Source organism: Gavialis gangeticus, unplaced genomic scaffold (assembly GCF_001723915.1).
Source record: "Gavialis gangeticus isolate Ggan-Ray unplaced genomic scaffold, GavGan_comp1, whole genome shotgun sequence".
NCBI classification, from domain to species: Eukaryota; Metazoa; Chordata; order Crocodylia; family Gavialidae; genus Gavialis; species Gavialis gangeticus.
The window spans coordinates 112,741,265-112,758,165 of NW_017729031.1; the positions used below are offsets into that span (position 1 = coordinate 112,741,265).

Sequence of the window (16,901 nt, forward strand, 5' to 3'; positions counted from 1 at the left end):
TGTGTATAGGTATTGGGTGTGCAGGTATTGACAACTGATTTTTGTCTAATTTTTGGTGTGTATAGTGTGAATGTGTTTTCTATTACTTTAAATCATTGATATTACATCTTGTCTACCAGTTATCAAATCATACACATGATGTGAATAAATGAGAATTAAATTCACAAGTGTGTAAAATTAGTAAAGAAAGGAAATCAGGGAAGGAAGGAAGGGGGCATTAGATATAACTGATTTTGGGGAAAAGCAACTTGTAATGTTACTGAGAGCTGAATTAGCAAGCATTCGTCAAACTAGTACATACCTTTCAGAACTGATTTTTCAAACTTCAGTAAGCCAGGCCCTGAAGGTTAAGCAGAATATCATTAAAATTGGCTTCAGCATTTTGACCTAGAGATTTTAGAGCTTCTACTAATAGCTTTAAAGGTGTCATTGTAAGAGCACAAGGAACTCCTGATTTTTCTAGTATGGGGAGCATAGAGACACATACAACTCTGATTTTATACACGGAAAAACATATTTGTAACTAAAGCCTTTGGCAGTTCCATCATGTACATCAGGACTGTCCAACTTCTAGGCAGCTGGGGACCGAGTGTCCCATCAGCCACATGCCATGCAGAAGCCCTTCCCTGCTGCACCATGCTCCCATGCCCCACCCCACCACTACACCATGCTCCAGCACTTTCTCCCTCTGCTGTTGCACTGCATGCCATGCAGTCATTCCCACCCCCAAAATGCTGCACTGTGTGGTCCTAAGTTCACACTGAGCTACCTGGGCTGGGATGTGCGGTGCAGCATTCAGCACAAGCCAGAAGGGAACCCTGGAGCACCCCCACCACACACGCCACTGCTGTTGCAGCCAGAATTGAAGGAGGGAAGAGCAGCCAAGCAGGAGTCCAGGGGCCACAACTGAACCCCTCACAGGCCACTTTCAGCTCACAAGCCTCCAGATGGATGGCCCTGATGTACATTTCATCTTAGCAAGTGTCCAGATCACTCTGAATAACAGAGAGGCAGTTAAGGCCAAGCAAACCAACTGTTGTCACAGCTGCCTGTGTTTAACAAAGCTCCTCTTCTTTGTTCACATTGTTTTTTGTGTCCACTGCCCAAAGGTGAGATGGATTTTTACCACAACTCCTCTATGAGGAGCCATGGTCAATTAAGATACCTTACGCATGTTCAGTGACATTGCATACATTCAGTTACAGTTAAGCCTCCTGTCTGTTACTGCCTTTCATCCTTTTGTGTCCTCTGCTTTTCAGTCCTTTTTTCCCTATTCACTGCAAAGAAGAGCCAGAGCAACATAAGGCATAAATTTAAGAGCACTTTTAAAGATGCAGCGAGGAAGAAATTGAGTGTAAAACAGTACAAAAACTTCCATATTTTGCCGAATAAATATGGCTCCTATGAGTACCCATTTATGGCTGTTGTATTCATGCATGATGCAGTCCACTTCAAGACATACTGGAAGTGGACATTGGGCAGTAGCTATGATCATTATCATGTGTCCTACAACAAGTAAATCATAGAGATGAGAGAGCTCAGAAGAATGGGAGTAGGATACAACGCTTTAATTTCTTCTCAATGAATTGAATCCAATTCCTGCTAGTTATGACCCAAAGTGATTATCTTACAGCTATTCATGTTCTTATTGACACAGGTCCTATCAGTGAATAATATTGCCCTCTCACATATATTAGTAGCATCTCCTGAACAAAGTTTAGGTACTGCCTAACAAAGTTTGCTGCCTAATGTACTTGCTGTGTGGAGAAAGGGAGGATTGCTGGCTGCCTCACCTTCAGTTCAATTAAAGAATTTTTTTTTTTTTAAATCGTGTTGGTCTAATAAAAGATATCATCTCTACAAGTCCTGATTGCCTTCACCTTCAGTTCAGCATTTTGCATCAAATTCATTTTCAAAGTAAGAAAGAGGTCATTATTGTGACTGACTCACTTTTACCCCTGTTAGCTGAACAAGGTTCGATTGATATTTAAGATTCAGCTGTCATTGGAGATAGTGTTCACGTCCTAAATTCAGCATAGACTCAAGTTCTGCTATTGTAGATACTGCTGCACATTATAACATCCTTTAGCCCCAGTAAATATATTCACACAATTTGGAGGCTAAATAAGTGTTCACATTTTTTATTGTTCAGTGCAGTGTTGTAATGCAAATGTGACACCAAGCAAAGGATAAAAAGCAAATGTTTTGTGTGTTGTATGGAACGTATTATAAAATTTACTTTGATTGAGGAAATGTCCCCAGTTCAGGACAGCAGTTAAGTACATGCCTAAATCTCACTGAATGAAAATGGAATTGTATAGTTTATTATGAATGTAGGTTCTCAACTGAAGAAACGGAGATGATTAAAAGAGGATCTACTATTAAGAAGAAGAGCAAAAATCTAAAGAAAGCATTTTTAAATGCTTGCCATGGCACCAAGGGCTTTAGATGGATGGCCTTTAGTTTGGAAGTTACATAAGTCTGAAATCTAGATAAATACTGTAATGAAATAGAGACCTTTGGCTTACAGAATGAGAGATAAGAATGGAAAGAGACTCACAACAGTAGAGAGAAACTTTTTATTTTTGTGAATTTTACTACTACTTAATATGAGATCCAAAATAACCCCTTAAGCCTTGATCTCCTGTTATCTCAGTGCTTTAATGGAAATGCAGTTATGATCCGCTATTTTTTTTAGTCTGAGGATGCTATATATTCTGAACTGCAACGATTCCTTTTGTTCAGTTTTACCTCAGTGTAACATTATATCATGGCTCTGAAATTGGTTAGCCCAAAACCATTGCAAACAAAAAGACAAGCTAGTAGCTGTTTGTATGTTGTATTGCAGTCCTTCCAATTTTTACTTGAACAGTAATAAAATGGTGCTAGAAAGATTTGCTTCTTCTAAAAGTATGATGTGTGTTGTGCCAGATCTTACAGTAAAGATAATGTTGTCAGGCCATTGCCTCAGTCATACTTTTAGGTGTGTTTTCCTGCATAAGTACAATTACTGCTGAACTGTTAGTAAAATTATCTTTGCTAGATGACTACTTGGGTTGCTTCTAAATATTATGTTCATGTTACAGTAGAATTATTATTTACACATTTTCATTATCATCATATTTTTATTCTCTCCTCCTCTATCTCAGTTCCATAACTATGGGCACACTGTTTCATGATTTGTGAACTATGAACTAGCTAATGACATTTTTTATAAGTTAAAATTTTAAATGCATCACATTGCACAGTGTGGATTGTGTTGCACAGTGTAACCTTGGAGACCAAGGTGACTGTGGTGTATGTATTTCAATATCCCTTAGTGTGTGTTGTGGAAAGTGCCAGAATAAAAATGTTACTCAGCAGATCAGCTTCACTGAAACAGATTCTCCCCTAAATTACATTAGTATAAATCCCAAGAGTCTTATTCTAGAGTTGTTCTGCAGTTGCACCAGTGACACACACAGCAGAATCCAGTCCTCTGGATGTATTCAGTCTGGGAGTTGCTCTTGTGGGAAGTCACATAAATTTTTACTTGCACATATCAGATTACTTGCCCACACAGTGGACATGTCTACACATGCACTTTCCTGTGAAGTAAACTTATTAGCTGTGAAACAAAGTGTCACCATCTACATATGCTAACTGTTAGGCTACATTACTATCTTATGCTGGGATAATTTACTGCGGTTAAATGCATGTGTAGATGCTGACTGTGGGCATAAATTGCACTCGCTAAACCCAGCCAGCTGGCAACTGGACTCCTGCCTGCCACCTAGCCACATAGCTGTACACTTTCAGGACCTTTGTGCCCCAGCCAGCCCCTTCACCACCTGATGCTGCCACCCAGAGCCAGAGGCCTGTTCCGCCCTGGCTCAAATTGCTGCTGTTCCTGGGTGCACATGTAGATGCTGCACCCAGGAGTAGTTTAGTCTGGCTCAAACTGGTTTGGAGTGTATTGCTTCCCATTAATTGCACATGTAGACATACCCAGTAAGTGAGCTGCATTTTATTACTTCTTTTGCATCATCTTCTGAACCACCAACTGATTTGCAGATCCATGGCAAGTCAGTTATAATCCTATTAACATCAGTGAGATTACTATCTGCCAGTAAGGTCAGAATTTGACCTGGAAAACCTTCTTACAAGTGGTGCATGTGAGGGTAAGGAAGCAGCTTGACTTTCAGGCCCCAGGTTTAATTTTCAGGATTGACAAGTATAAAACAGTTTTTCAAAGTATATAATTTGAGGATGAGCTTCAGAGAGATGTTAGACATGGAACCGATTATACTGTTTTCTTAAAATAATTTTTCAAATTGACTTGCACCTTAATGAACATGTGAATTCATTCAAATGCAACTTTCATGATCTATTTCATTCTGAATATTGTCAAACATAACCCAGTTATCTTTGCCTCCATGAACCACATGTTTCTCTAGATTTGTTTTTCATGCCTGCTAAGAATTTGCTGTTTAAAATCTTGGTACTAAAAGTATTCTATAAAATTATGTTTAATTACACACAGATATCCCAGAACCCAGTGCCTTAAGAATGCTGACAGCTCAAATCTATAATTTAATCACTTCTCTTTAGAACCAAAAGTCAGTATTGTTTTGCTATATTTTGCTATATCAGCTCAAGTAGTATCTAAAACCCCCAAAACATTTTTGCTTCTTTTTTTAAATCTCTCCAATCAAGTGGGGTTCTAAGACTAAGAAATGAGGTGATTTCTTTCTTTCTTCAACAATTTAATTCAGTCTGACGAGTCATATTTAATACTGAATTTTCTAGAGCTGACATTACTGAATGCAAATTATATTTAAAATTGAGGCTTCCATTCAAATGAAATATATTAATTATCCAACATTTCACATTCAAGATTTCTTAACAATCTTAGCCTTTCTGTAGCTGTTTATACAGATCTATTTGTTTCCTATAAAAGAATTACTTAATGAAGCAGAGAGAAAAAAGAAAGAGTGTTGCTCACTAATACAAAGCCTTGGTGCTTGACCATTTTAAAGTAAAATGTTGCAGTTTGTTGTAGCTCTTTAACAAGACCCATCTCCTTTGTGAAGAATGCAGATAATTTTTTTGCTGTCTCCCCCCCCAAAAAAGAGTAACCTGATATGAGTCTGACAGTGTGTCGTTTAGCTAAGTGTTTCCATCTGTTGCCTGCTGTTCCCTTTACTCATGACCTCTCTCTTTCTTTCTCTTTTCTTCTTTCTTTTTCCTGCTTCCCTCCTCTTTCCTTTCTCTTTAGCCCCCCTGAGGAAGGCAAAGTTTGTTGAGAGCCCTCGAATTCCAGAGTCTGAGCTTGGCTCACCAACACTTACTTCAGCACAGAAACTGGACGTTGATGCATACTGCCCTGGTAAGCATGCATGAAAAGTCTCTGCATTAGATGAGGAAGGCAGGCCATTCCAGCTCAGCAACATTTCCTATGCTTTGTATTTTCTTTTTATGAATAACTGCTTGGCCTTTCCCTAGCTGAGTTTTATGGATTTGCAGACTGAATGGGAGTTTCTAACTGATTTTTTGCCCTTTGTGTGTACAATTCCCCTTCCCCTCCAAAAATATATTAAGAAGTTACTATAGAGCTGTTTATAGCTGAATAAAAAATGATCAAATAGGAATGCTGTTTTCTAATGACACATCTTCAGAGATGCTGGAATCAAACATATACTGCTGGTGTATTTCTTCCCTTAATCATTTAGTACAATGGCCATACGTTCCTGAATATCTGCATGTAAGGGCATTGCATTTTATTTCGTAGGTAGCTATCAGTTTATGTATCCCACAGAATTCAAGAACTCTGAAAATGTATGCATCTTGTTACAGGCCTCTGGAGTACAATGATTAAAAGCATAAATAGAACTGAATGATCTCCTAGACTTAACCTTACATTTGTCTGACTTTTTTGGGCAGTCAGTTTCAAAATATCTCCAAACGCAGACAGACCACTTGCAGATGTGTGAATTCCATTAAATCTTTATATAGCTGTATCTTGCTGAGAACTCGGTATCATTTCCCAGATTCTTCTGAACTTGGACTAGTTGCTTGGAAACCTCATTAAGGTTGGGAAGCTGTGTCAGAGGTGTTACAGCTAGAGTAGGCTGAAGATCAGTCTTTTGTTAAAGGAGCAAGAAGTGTTTGTTTTCAAATCTTTGCTGAATTCTGCAGGTTCTTCTTCTGACTGTTCAGTAATTTATAAAGCAAAGGGCCATATTATCCTCATATTCCTGGACTGTGGTAATATGGTTCCAAATAGAATTTGGTCATGCATGGCATTTATAGATGTGCTCCAGGAGGCTTGCGGGGGGGAGGGACGCTTTAATTAGCACAGCTAATTAAAGCTCCCAGAGCATCACATGCATCAGTGTCCCCACACTGAAAAATAGCGGCAGGGGTGTTTTAACTAAAGCTCATTCAATGAGCTTTAGTTAAAGCACCCCTGCTGCCATTTTTCAGCATGGGGATGCTGATACACATGATGCTGAAGTCTGCTGGAGCATGGTAATTACCATGCTCCAGCAGGTTCAGTTAATCAAGTCTGCCCCAACACATTGTAATTACAGTGCATTAGAGCACTCTCCCTGCACGTGTGTAGGCGCATGTAAAGTCTTGCTTTTCAAATTGTATCCGCCTGGAAAGCAGATGATCATTTCAGTCAGAGATAAATTTAAAGAAAATAAACTGGTGGATGAAAAGCCATGTTTGTTTGTTTGTTTTTTTACAGATTGGTGGTTAAACAGCTTTTTATAATGTAACACAGGCATGTCAAAGACATGGCCTATGGGATGAATGTATCCTACTCACCTAGCCCATGGAGCTCCTTGAGGAGCCAGGAATTAGTGTGTGATGTGAGGGTGTGGGACAGCTTTGTCAATCCCTATAGCTCCCTGAGCTGATGCAGCACTACTTGTCCCACCACCACCACTCACCTGAGTGGTAGGTCTGTTGTCAGCCTGTCTGGATCCAGTCCAGGGTGGCTGGGAAATTTGACACCCCTGATGTAACATGTTTGAAGTAGAGGGAAGTCTTTAAGAAAAATGCATTGATGCTTGGAGAAAGTTTCATCTAAGGCCATGTTTGCTATGAGAAAAGTTCATTCTTAATGTATTTGTGATATATTGCAAAGAAGATATTGCTGATAAAAAATTGTCCCTTCTGTCTAAATACTTCTTACTATGAAAATCATAATTAGGAAAAAACACTGTCATGATTGTATTTATAAAGCACTATAATTGATCAGTGTACTTTACATTAAAAATACAAAAATCTCTCATTCTCTCTCTAAATATGAATATGAGACAAAATTTGGAAGATGCTGACATGATCCCGAAGACCTGGGAAAGACACAGGGCAGAAATGTTGCTTTAACAGTGAAATCTTATATTTTGCTTTCTGTTCTGTTTCTCCAGCTTGTTGAAAGCATGGATGAACATGTAAAATAACATGGGGGTTCCAGCATCCCAACGTGCAAGAAGGGTAGCTTTAAAAAGCCTCTTTGATGCCAGTAGAAGCACTGGCTTAGAGTAAAAGCAGGCAGATTATGGGAGGCCTGGAGAATTTTTTGTGTCTAGATCTATTTGTTAAGATACCTGTCATGGGGAACCTGACCCCCTGATGTCTGAGTACACATTTGGCATCCAGCAGTTCTTCCAGCGAGAGAACTACAGTTTATTAGATCCTAGAGAATGCTGAGTTTGAATGCCTGTGTAAACCTCAAATATGCAGCTATTTACATTTGTTTGCAATACGTGAGATGCAGCTGGATAAGAATAGAACAACATATTGAGGAAGGGCTTTTGAAACTGAAACATCCCTTTACACAGAAAAGTTTGTATAGTATGCAGTTTTCTGTTCCTTTGTCCCCTCCTCCCCCTGCAGTGTTTTGGAATATTAAAATGAGGTATGTACCTGGAAGCAGTACTTCATGGCTGTTTATTTCTCTTTTGTGGTAGAACTAGCTTATGCGTTAACTATCTGGATGCACAGTTCATATTGTGGAAACAGAGGTAATGTGAGGGATGGAGTTCTAATTTTCCACTCATAAATTTAGAAGAAAACTTTAGCCTTCTGTTAATTTTTTTCTTATTAGAATATAACCTCTCGCTTACATTGAGGTATTGTGACTAGTCTGCTTTATTACATACTTAGTAAAAGGGGGAACTGGCAAAGCTTCTGAAACATTTCACTCTAAAACTCCTGATTCCTATTTGGCTCACGTTTTAGTGAAGTTATCTATGTGTAAAGAATATGGGGCTTGGCATTTCCAGTACAGATTTCTAGGCTAGGGACAGACATTCAAAAAGCCTGAGCCTGAATTGATTCAATCTTTGCAGGTTAGTCTAACCTGACTAGGCTGAACTGGGTTGAAACTAGACAGATAGTCTCTCTGGACTGAGGAAATTCGAGCACGTGCCTGCAGTGGCTCAGGCTAAAAGCCAGGAGGTGCTAGAGCAGCCCTCCCTTCCCTTCTGCAGGGAGCTGAGCTGAGGGGAGCGTGGCCAGCCCCCAGCGGGACTCTCATTAGGGAGGTCTGCCTGCACGGTCCCAGGCTTTTCCCTGCTTGCTGTTCAAGGGGCAGGAGTGTTGCCAGCCCCCAACCCCAGGCTAACACTCTGAGGCAAGGGGGGTGTGCAGTGCATGCATCTGTTGACGATACGGAGCTTTTCAGTCTCCCTCCCTGCTTTGTCATACTGTCTGCAGTAAACTGACAGGTGAGCGAGCCAGCTGGGGGGCTGATAAGTCTTTATCACCCAAAAAGCAAAACAATAGCATGTTTTACATTACTTCAAACTTCTTAAACAGTTTACCAGCTGCCTGTTGATTAGCTCCAAAAGCCTTAAGCAGTCACTGATCTGTCTGCCTATCCCAGTGAATTTGGAGAGAGAGACACACAGAGACATCTCTCGATATTAGCTAATGTACCCCATGCTGGCTACAGTCCCTGTTGTGGCAGAGGGGAGAAGGGATCTCTGCTTAAGCAATGAGTGGAGGGGGAGAGGGGGACATGAGGAAGTCAGCAGAGCCATCTCATCTCAACCCAATCATCAATTCATCAGGCAAATTAAATACTGAAATACTTCCTTTGTTCTGTGACAAGCCATCTCAAACCTCTCCCTCTTTGAATGCTAGGCCCTGAACTTTATCACATCTGATCTGCTTTAAACAGGGGCTAACCTTAAAAGTGTCCTCCCCCCTTCCCCCTCCCCCCCCCAAAAAAGAATAAAAATATCTGTCAGCAGTTTGCCCTCTCCACCTGCAGTTCTGCATAAGGAGAAAGACAGGTAGGGTAAAAAGTAATTTACACATTTCAAAGTAAAAAAATGCTACTATATATTTCACTTGGAAACTAAGAAGCAATGAATTTAAATTCTGGGATACTAACATAAAAGATAACAAATGGCAGTTGAAGTCTGTGTCAGGTTCAGTTTCCAGCTGAATTTAAGCTAAAACCTTCATAAAGCACATTGTAATAACCTAGTCTTGAAGAGATAAAAGTTTGGCAGTGACAATATCTGGATTTAGAAGTAAAATCTGTTGCTCCTTGACTGTATACATAAAGTGACAAAAAGCCACCATAGATGCCTCATCTTCCTATCCGGGCTCCCTACATTTCAAATGTAGACAGATGGCCACACATCCTAACTTGAAGGGACAGATGCCATCCTTTTCAGAACCTGTGGTTGTCCTCATTGGCTAATATTAACTCAGTCTTGTGTAAATTGAGCCTCAGCCATCTCACTCAAACACATATTAGTGGTTCGTTTATCAGTATATGCATGTGTGGTGCATCCTGGTCTGCACCAGCAACCTCGTCCTCTTCGCCAAAGATGCCGCCCAGCTGCAGCAGATGCTGAACGTGACGTCTGAGGTGGCCAGGTGGATGAGACTGCACTTCAACATCTCCAAGTGCGCCTCCCTGCACATCGACGGCAGGCAGAAGAGCCGCGTCCTGGATTCCACCCTCATGATCTAGGACCAGGTGATGAGGCACCTGTGCGGCAACAAGGACTACTGCCACCTCAGGAAGCCCACTGGCCACCCACCAGGCCAGGCAGATGCTGGAGGAGACCATCAACAGGTTTATGCAGGATGCTCACAAGCTAGACTCGTCCCTGCTGGGCCCCTGGCAGAAGATAGATGCGGTGAACACCTTCCTTATCCCCCATGTCTCATTCGTCCTGAGAAACTTGGCAGTCCCCAAGACTGCCCTCAAGAAGGTGTACGCTGAGATCCGGCAGCTGCTGAAGAAGTGGCTACACCTGCTTCTGAGGGCCGGCAATGAGATGCTGCACATCCCCTACTGGCAGGGAGGTGCCAACATCTCCCCCATGGGAGACCGCTTTGACATCGTGGTGGTCACCCATGCCTTCTGCCTCCTGACCTGTCTGGACCCAATGGTAAGTACCATCACTGCCAGCGCCCTTGAGGAGACCACCTGCAAGAGGATCACGAGGCAACCTACTGGACACAACCTAACCATTTTCCTCAGTGGTTTGCTGGAGGGTGAGTTCGGCAGAAACGGCAGGGACTTTGCCTTGCTGTGGAACCAAGGCCGCAATGCCATGCGCTGCCTTGGGAAGTGCATCACTTGCACCTGGACCTGGACTGGGGAGCACTGGGAGCTGGGGGTCTCTCTGCAATGAGCCCCGCACGCCGACCACATCACTGTGATGCCCCGCATGAGGACTTTCCTGGAGCAGTTTCTGAAGGATGTAGTCCATAACTAGTACACCAGTGACCTGAGGGCCAAACCTGACCAGGGCAAGGTCTTCAGTGTCACCTCAAAGTGGGACTCCAGCAACCATTTCATGCCCAGTGGGAGCTTCACACGCTTCATGGGTTGGCGCTATCTCCACCATGCCCGCCTCAACTGCCTGCCTCTGAACAGAGCTGTCCACGTTGGCCACTGGGACAAGTGCCAGCGGTGCGGCTATGCAGCAGAAACCCTCGTGGTGTGCAGCTGCAGGCCTCACGCCAGAGCCTGGCAGCTCCACCACAACGCTGTCTGGGGCTGCCAGGTGAGGGCCATCATGGCCACAGCAGGGAAGATTTCCGTGAACCACATCGCCCTAGGCTGTGAGAGCCAGATACACCCCAACATTGTTATCACGAACGAGGAGGCCAAGAAGATTGTGATCATGGATGTCACCATCCCCTTCAAGAACCAGTGCCGAGCCTTCACCGACACCAGGGCTCGCAAGTGGGAGAAGTATGCCTCACTGGCCGACGTCCCAAGGGGCCACAGCTATGACGTAACAGTCGACGCGCTCATTGTGGGAGCACTTGGAGCCTGGACCCCAGCAACAAGAGAATTCTGCATGCCTGCTGCGTCTCCCACTGCTATGCCAAGCTGATGCGCTGCCTCATAGTGTCCAACACCATCCACTGGTCCCGTGACATCTACGTCAAGCACATCACTGGCCACTGCCAGTACACTGACCCTGCCAGACTGGCTGCCGCCAGACCAGACCCAGAGGGGACCACCTGAACCCCCTTCTACACCTGATGGACTCCGAGAGGAATCTTCAATGATGGACCACTCCGCTCCACTGGAAGAGGACCCCCACAGTGCGATTCTATACAGACTAAAAAACTCTCCAACCTACCCCCTCCACTATTGCAGACCATTGTATCTATCTTCTTTCTCTCTTAGTGTCACAACTCCCCTTACCCCAGCCCTGGGGTTAGTTGGCTAACACTGTATTTTCTGTAACCTCATTGCGTTCTCCTCCTCTCCCCCATCCCTCTTATGTTAGTCTCTCACTCAGGTGCTCTGTATTTCCCTTCTGGCTTTGTCATCTTTTTGGTTCATGATTCTTAACATCTACTAATAATATTTCTCTTTATTCTTTCTGTCCTTTGAACAAAGTCGACAGGATCCTTGGAACCCAGAGCATGTATTACTGGGTCTTCTATGGCTCATCACAGTCTTTTTTGAATAGCAGGGCATTTTGGGGGATGTCATTTCCCCCAAAAAAACAAATTAAAAGCTTAGATTAGTACTGGGAAGGAAGCCAAAAATATAAATAAGCTCTGTTTGCCTAACAGATCAAAGATGTTAATACAGGGCTTTCATCGGTGCTGGAGATGGTTTGGCTGAGAGGGGGCCCAGGAGATGAGACCTTGGGAAGGACTAGCTGCTAGGGCAGGGGTGGGCAAAATGCGGCCCATGGGCCGGATGCAGCCCACCAGGCCTTTCTATCTGGCCCACAGGGCCCCTAACAAATTTAGCAAATTAATATTTATCTGCCCCTGCCTGCCTGCCTGTCATGCAGCCCTCGATGGCTTGCCGAAATTCAGTAAGCGGCCCTCTGCCCAAAATAATTGCGCCCCCCCCGTGCTAAGTGAAAGGGCCTTTGTAAAACTCATAAAAGAAAAAATTAAGACTTCTAGAAGGGTGAAGTCTAACATGGGTAGACAGCACTGGGGACTGGTCACAGGGGGTACCTGCTGGTCATGGTGCAGGCAGGAAGAAAGTAGCTAAACACATATTCTAGACTACAGAGAAGCTTAGAGGCAGATGGGAGACCACTGTAAGTTAAAGAGACTTTTCCTTTGTTTCTGGGCAAGACTAGCCAAGTCAGGGTGGAACAAGCAGCTTTACTTTTGGAATCTAAAATGTGGCTAAACAACCCAGGCTTTGTGCGTCATCTCAACAGTGGTTAGAATATGTATCGAAAATAACTGTTCCATGCTTTGCTACATAGGATAATGTGGCCAGGCACATTTAAGATAAGAATCCATCCTGCCTTAAGAAACCAAGCAACTTTTACATCCAAAGCATTTTCAAAGAGGTTTAAAATAATTTCTCTGAATGATTTTAACCTTAAATGGGTGTGTTCTCAGGGCTGTCAAAAATTGATTTGTCCTTTAAGCTAAAATTAAAGGTAGTGTGAACTGCACACTTCGAAGATCTAACAAACAAGGCTGAAAACGCTACAGCCCAGCATTTAAGTAGAGGTGAAGATGCTTCGTAATGTGATCTGTGACAGAAAATCTAATTAATTATAGACTTAGAGGCAGTTTAAAACGTTAAATACCAATGGGGAGAGGACCTTACCTACCTTGTTTATAGAAATGCTCATCACAGTGTGAAGTGCCAAGAGATGAAAATTTGCTTGATGCTAAAATGCTTAAGGCTGAAGGCAAATTTCAGGTGGGTTTCTGAGTGCCTGTTATCCTATGCTTGCTCTTGTGTGCCTGTCTCATGCTGTATTTCTTTTGACAAGTTGCCATGTGAACTATGTAGAAAATGCTACATTTTTAATTATTCTTCTTCCAAATGAAAGACAAGGAAAAGGTGGCAAAGACCTCCTGAGAGAGGACATTTTTTATTGTGGGGGAGGTCAGTTGTTGCGAAGAGTTCCAGTATTTATGATTTTATGATCTGAGCATTATGTTCAGGATGCTCAACGTTCTTTGTGTAGAGGAAAGTAATAAGATTCTTCAAGAAGTTGTGGATTTAATTCATATATTTTAAATGAGGGCAGAATACGGTCCAGTTGTGTAAATTATTATCATGCTATTTCAAAATCATCCCATCCTAGTCATCATCCATGCTGACAGTGGAAAAAATAGTATTGGGAATCAAGCTCCCCTTTGAACTACATGTAGTTTTATCATTGTGATCATGTTCATTCAGAGTTAAATCTTGCCCTTTTTCAGAGCATATTTGGGAGAAAAGAGGTTCCTTTCTTCCCCTCCTATCACTGTAGGGTCTATCTTGCAGGGCTGGGACCAGTCCTTCTTCTGTTGGCTCTGATTATATGTTACTGTCACCATGTGATAGAGTGGTTTGCATGTTGTTTCTAGCCAAAGAGTAACAGTATGTTGGAAGTTGCCCTGCGGTCCTGTCTTTCAGTGGGAGGATAGTTCTGAGACCTAGTGCTCAGCCACCATCTCTCCTCTTCCCTATTAGCATGGCCCAGCATGGAGGAGGAAGATTTGATCTTCATCAGCAGATTCTGTGGTATTGACTCCACCATTCATGACTTAATATGTAATGGTATCCCATAGTATTTTTATTGTTATTGTTATCTCATGAATTCAGACATCTAATCATAGCTTTGTGTAATGCATGGCAAACTAGTCACATTATTTTGCTTAGTAGATTATTTTCAGAGCCTGAATCTTTTTTTGTTTAGAACTTTGCATCCAAAGTATGTCCCCTTTTTTTTATAAATGCTCAGGAAATCTATTGGACAGTGTCTGAAATGAATGTGCTTTCAACTAATTGCCTTTTGTGTTAATGCTTTCAGTTGCATTTTGCATGATTGATTACCCTGCCATTGTCATACATACATATGGAAAGGGTACCCATGTTACAACATTATCTCTTAATTTGATTAAATTCTTTAAAAATTTTAGCCGTGAATCTTAAATGTGTGGTCAGCTGATGTTTTGGTGCTCCAAATTAAGCTGAAAGGCATCTATTTTGATTGATAATTGAATTAGATATCCCAATGGGTACCTTTTCCATTAACAATGAAAGGCTGCTTGCCATCACAGTTATATTTATTGTTATCCAGCTGTTGGATAATGAGCTTTTTCTTTTTTTGTTTTGAAGTCTTTATGACCTGGGATATGTCCCTGCTTCAGTCTCTTTCTTTTCTATGTGAGGCCCATATAATTTATTATTGTGGATTTTAATGCTGCTTTTCACAATAAATGTTATTCTTTTTCTTTAAATATAATGCAGTGTGGCTCTCACTAGAAGCCTTTTAACAATCAGTTTTCACATGCATGTGTTGCTGAAGAAAAAAAATTCCAATGGTGAAACATATTTCTCTTCTGCCCTTCTATCAGGATGGTGTAGGCAACAAATTAAAAGAAAAATATATTTTAAATGTCTTTAAAGTATTCTGGCAGTCTCCTGTGTTGTAACTATCCCTGCCAGTGCCTCCATAGAACCAGAAGCCTGTCCTTGTTCGAAAGCACTAAAGAATTGCAGAGACAAAAGGTGAAGTTGCCAGTGGTTGTACTGTTTAACCTTTCAGTTATCCCATTGTTACTTAACTTACTGACCTGAAGGGAAAGTAGAATCAGTGTGATCAGGCCTAATTGCCAGAAAGAACCACAGTCCTTCAATTTGTTGGTTCCCATGGAAACCATTGACATTTTTGAGGCTTTTATTCAGAGGAAAATGGTCTGTTTTTCCATTGTACTTTGAGATAGTGATATCTAGATAACAAATGATAGATACTAATAATTGGAAACAAAAATCTAAAAGCTAGTTTTTAAGGCTGAAGTATTTGAATGTGGTAGGATTGTTTTAGCATTTTATGAGTTACGGAAGATAGATGAGCTACTATTATGTAAACTTAGCCTTTAACCTGATACAGCCTTAGTGTTGAAAGACCGTAAATGGTTAGTTATATGAGTATGTTGGATGGATTAACCACTTATCTTGGTTTATTGAACTTCTTGTCAAAGGGAGAAGGCCAGAGCACTTCTGGAAATTACATGTTATTGTGCACATGTTATCTTTAGCTCTGCAACTTTCAGTCCCTGCTGTTACACGATGCAGTTATTAAATGGATTCTTAAACAGCTTCGGATAATACTGATGTTCTTCCAGTTTCACAGTGTGATCTAATAATAACTAGTGTTTTGTGTGATATGGGGCTTGGTTTCACCAATCTAAAGATGCCATCTTCTTTATATAAACAGATTCAGAACCGTTTTAAATAACTTTAAAAAATCACACAGCTAGTTTAAGATTTTAGCAACAGAATTTCCTGCAGCCTCACACCCTTTATCTTTTAATTCTTGGTAGCTCCCAGGTGACAGTCGAGTTCTCCATCAAGGAGATGCTTGCTCTCAGCACCTCTGTCAGGAAGTGAAAGCTTTCTAGGCCATGTGCTTGTCTTTTCCAGTGCTGCTTGTAGCCTTTCAGCTTATCAATAAGGAAATGTATGAATAGGCATGTTGTTACAGACCACAAAATCAGCTCAAGGAATTTTCTGAAGGTATTGCTAGTAGAGCTTTCTGCTTGTAGATCTTTGCCACAAGCAGCAATATAAATTGTCTTCATTTTAACTTTGAAGCAGATGTGAATAGGCTCTTCATATTGGACTAGATCTTGATGTTGTCAGGGCTTCTGATCAGTCAGGCCTGGCTGAGTGAAGCTCTTGAGCTTCCACACCTACCTTTGATCCCAGGCTAATGCAGTTGCCCCAGTTCTCTGTAACTGGAGTGGCTGCTGAGAGCACCACTCAGCCCTTTTAAGCAGACTTGCAGCCTCAGGCTGCAGGCATGCCTTGACACCGGCCTCAGTCTATTCTAGTAACCCTTGCATTCATTGTTTCATAGTTTCATAGTAGCTAGGGTCAGGAGGGACCTGAACAGATCATCTAGCCTAACCCCCTGCCACAGGCAGGAATGAATGCTGGGTTCACAAGACCCCAGACAGGTGATCAGCCAACATCCTCTTGAATTTGCCCAAGGTAAGGGTGAGGACCACTTCCCTGGGAAGCTGGTTCCAGATTTTGGCCAACCTAACTGTAAAATATTGCCTTCTGCTCTCTAACCTAAACCTATTCTCCATCAGCTTATTACCATTGTTCCTTGTCACCCCAGGTGGTGCTGGGGAGAAAGGGCTCTACCTATTTGCTGTTGATCTTCCCTGATAAGTTCGTAGGCAGCCACCAGGTCCCCCCTCAGGCTCTTCTTGCTGAGGCTGAACAGGTTCAGGTCCCTCAGTGTCTCCTCGTAGGACCTGTCCTGCTGCCCTCTCACCAGATGGGTGGCCCTCCTCTGAACCCTCTCCAGGCTGGCCACAACCCTTTTGAAGTGCGGCGCCCAGTACTGGACTTAGTACTCCAACTGCAGCCTGGCCAGTGTCACATAGAGGGGGAGTATCACCTCTCTGGACCAGCTTGAGATGCACCTTTG

General features: G+C 42.3%; 1 protein-coding gene across 7 annotated transcripts in view; it reads left to right on the forward strand.

The window, feature by feature from the left end:
- Nucleotides 1-16,901, forward strand: part of TANC2 (tetratricopeptide repeat, ankyrin repeat and coiled-coil containing 2) — an 848,255-nt gene that overhangs the window by 411,353 nt on the left and 420,001 nt on the right. For 6 of the 7 annotated variants that reach the window (XM_019523590.1, XM_019523591.1, XM_019523592.1 and 3 more), the window contains one exon: nt 5,258-5,368. The exons of the other annotated variant lie outside the window; for it this stretch is intronic. In XM_019523590.1, coding sequence (XP_019379135.1) covers nt 5,258-5,368 — 111 coding nt within the window. The remainder of the gene's footprint in view (nt 1-5,257; nt 5,369-16,901) is intronic. 7 annotated transcript variants of the gene reach the window in all.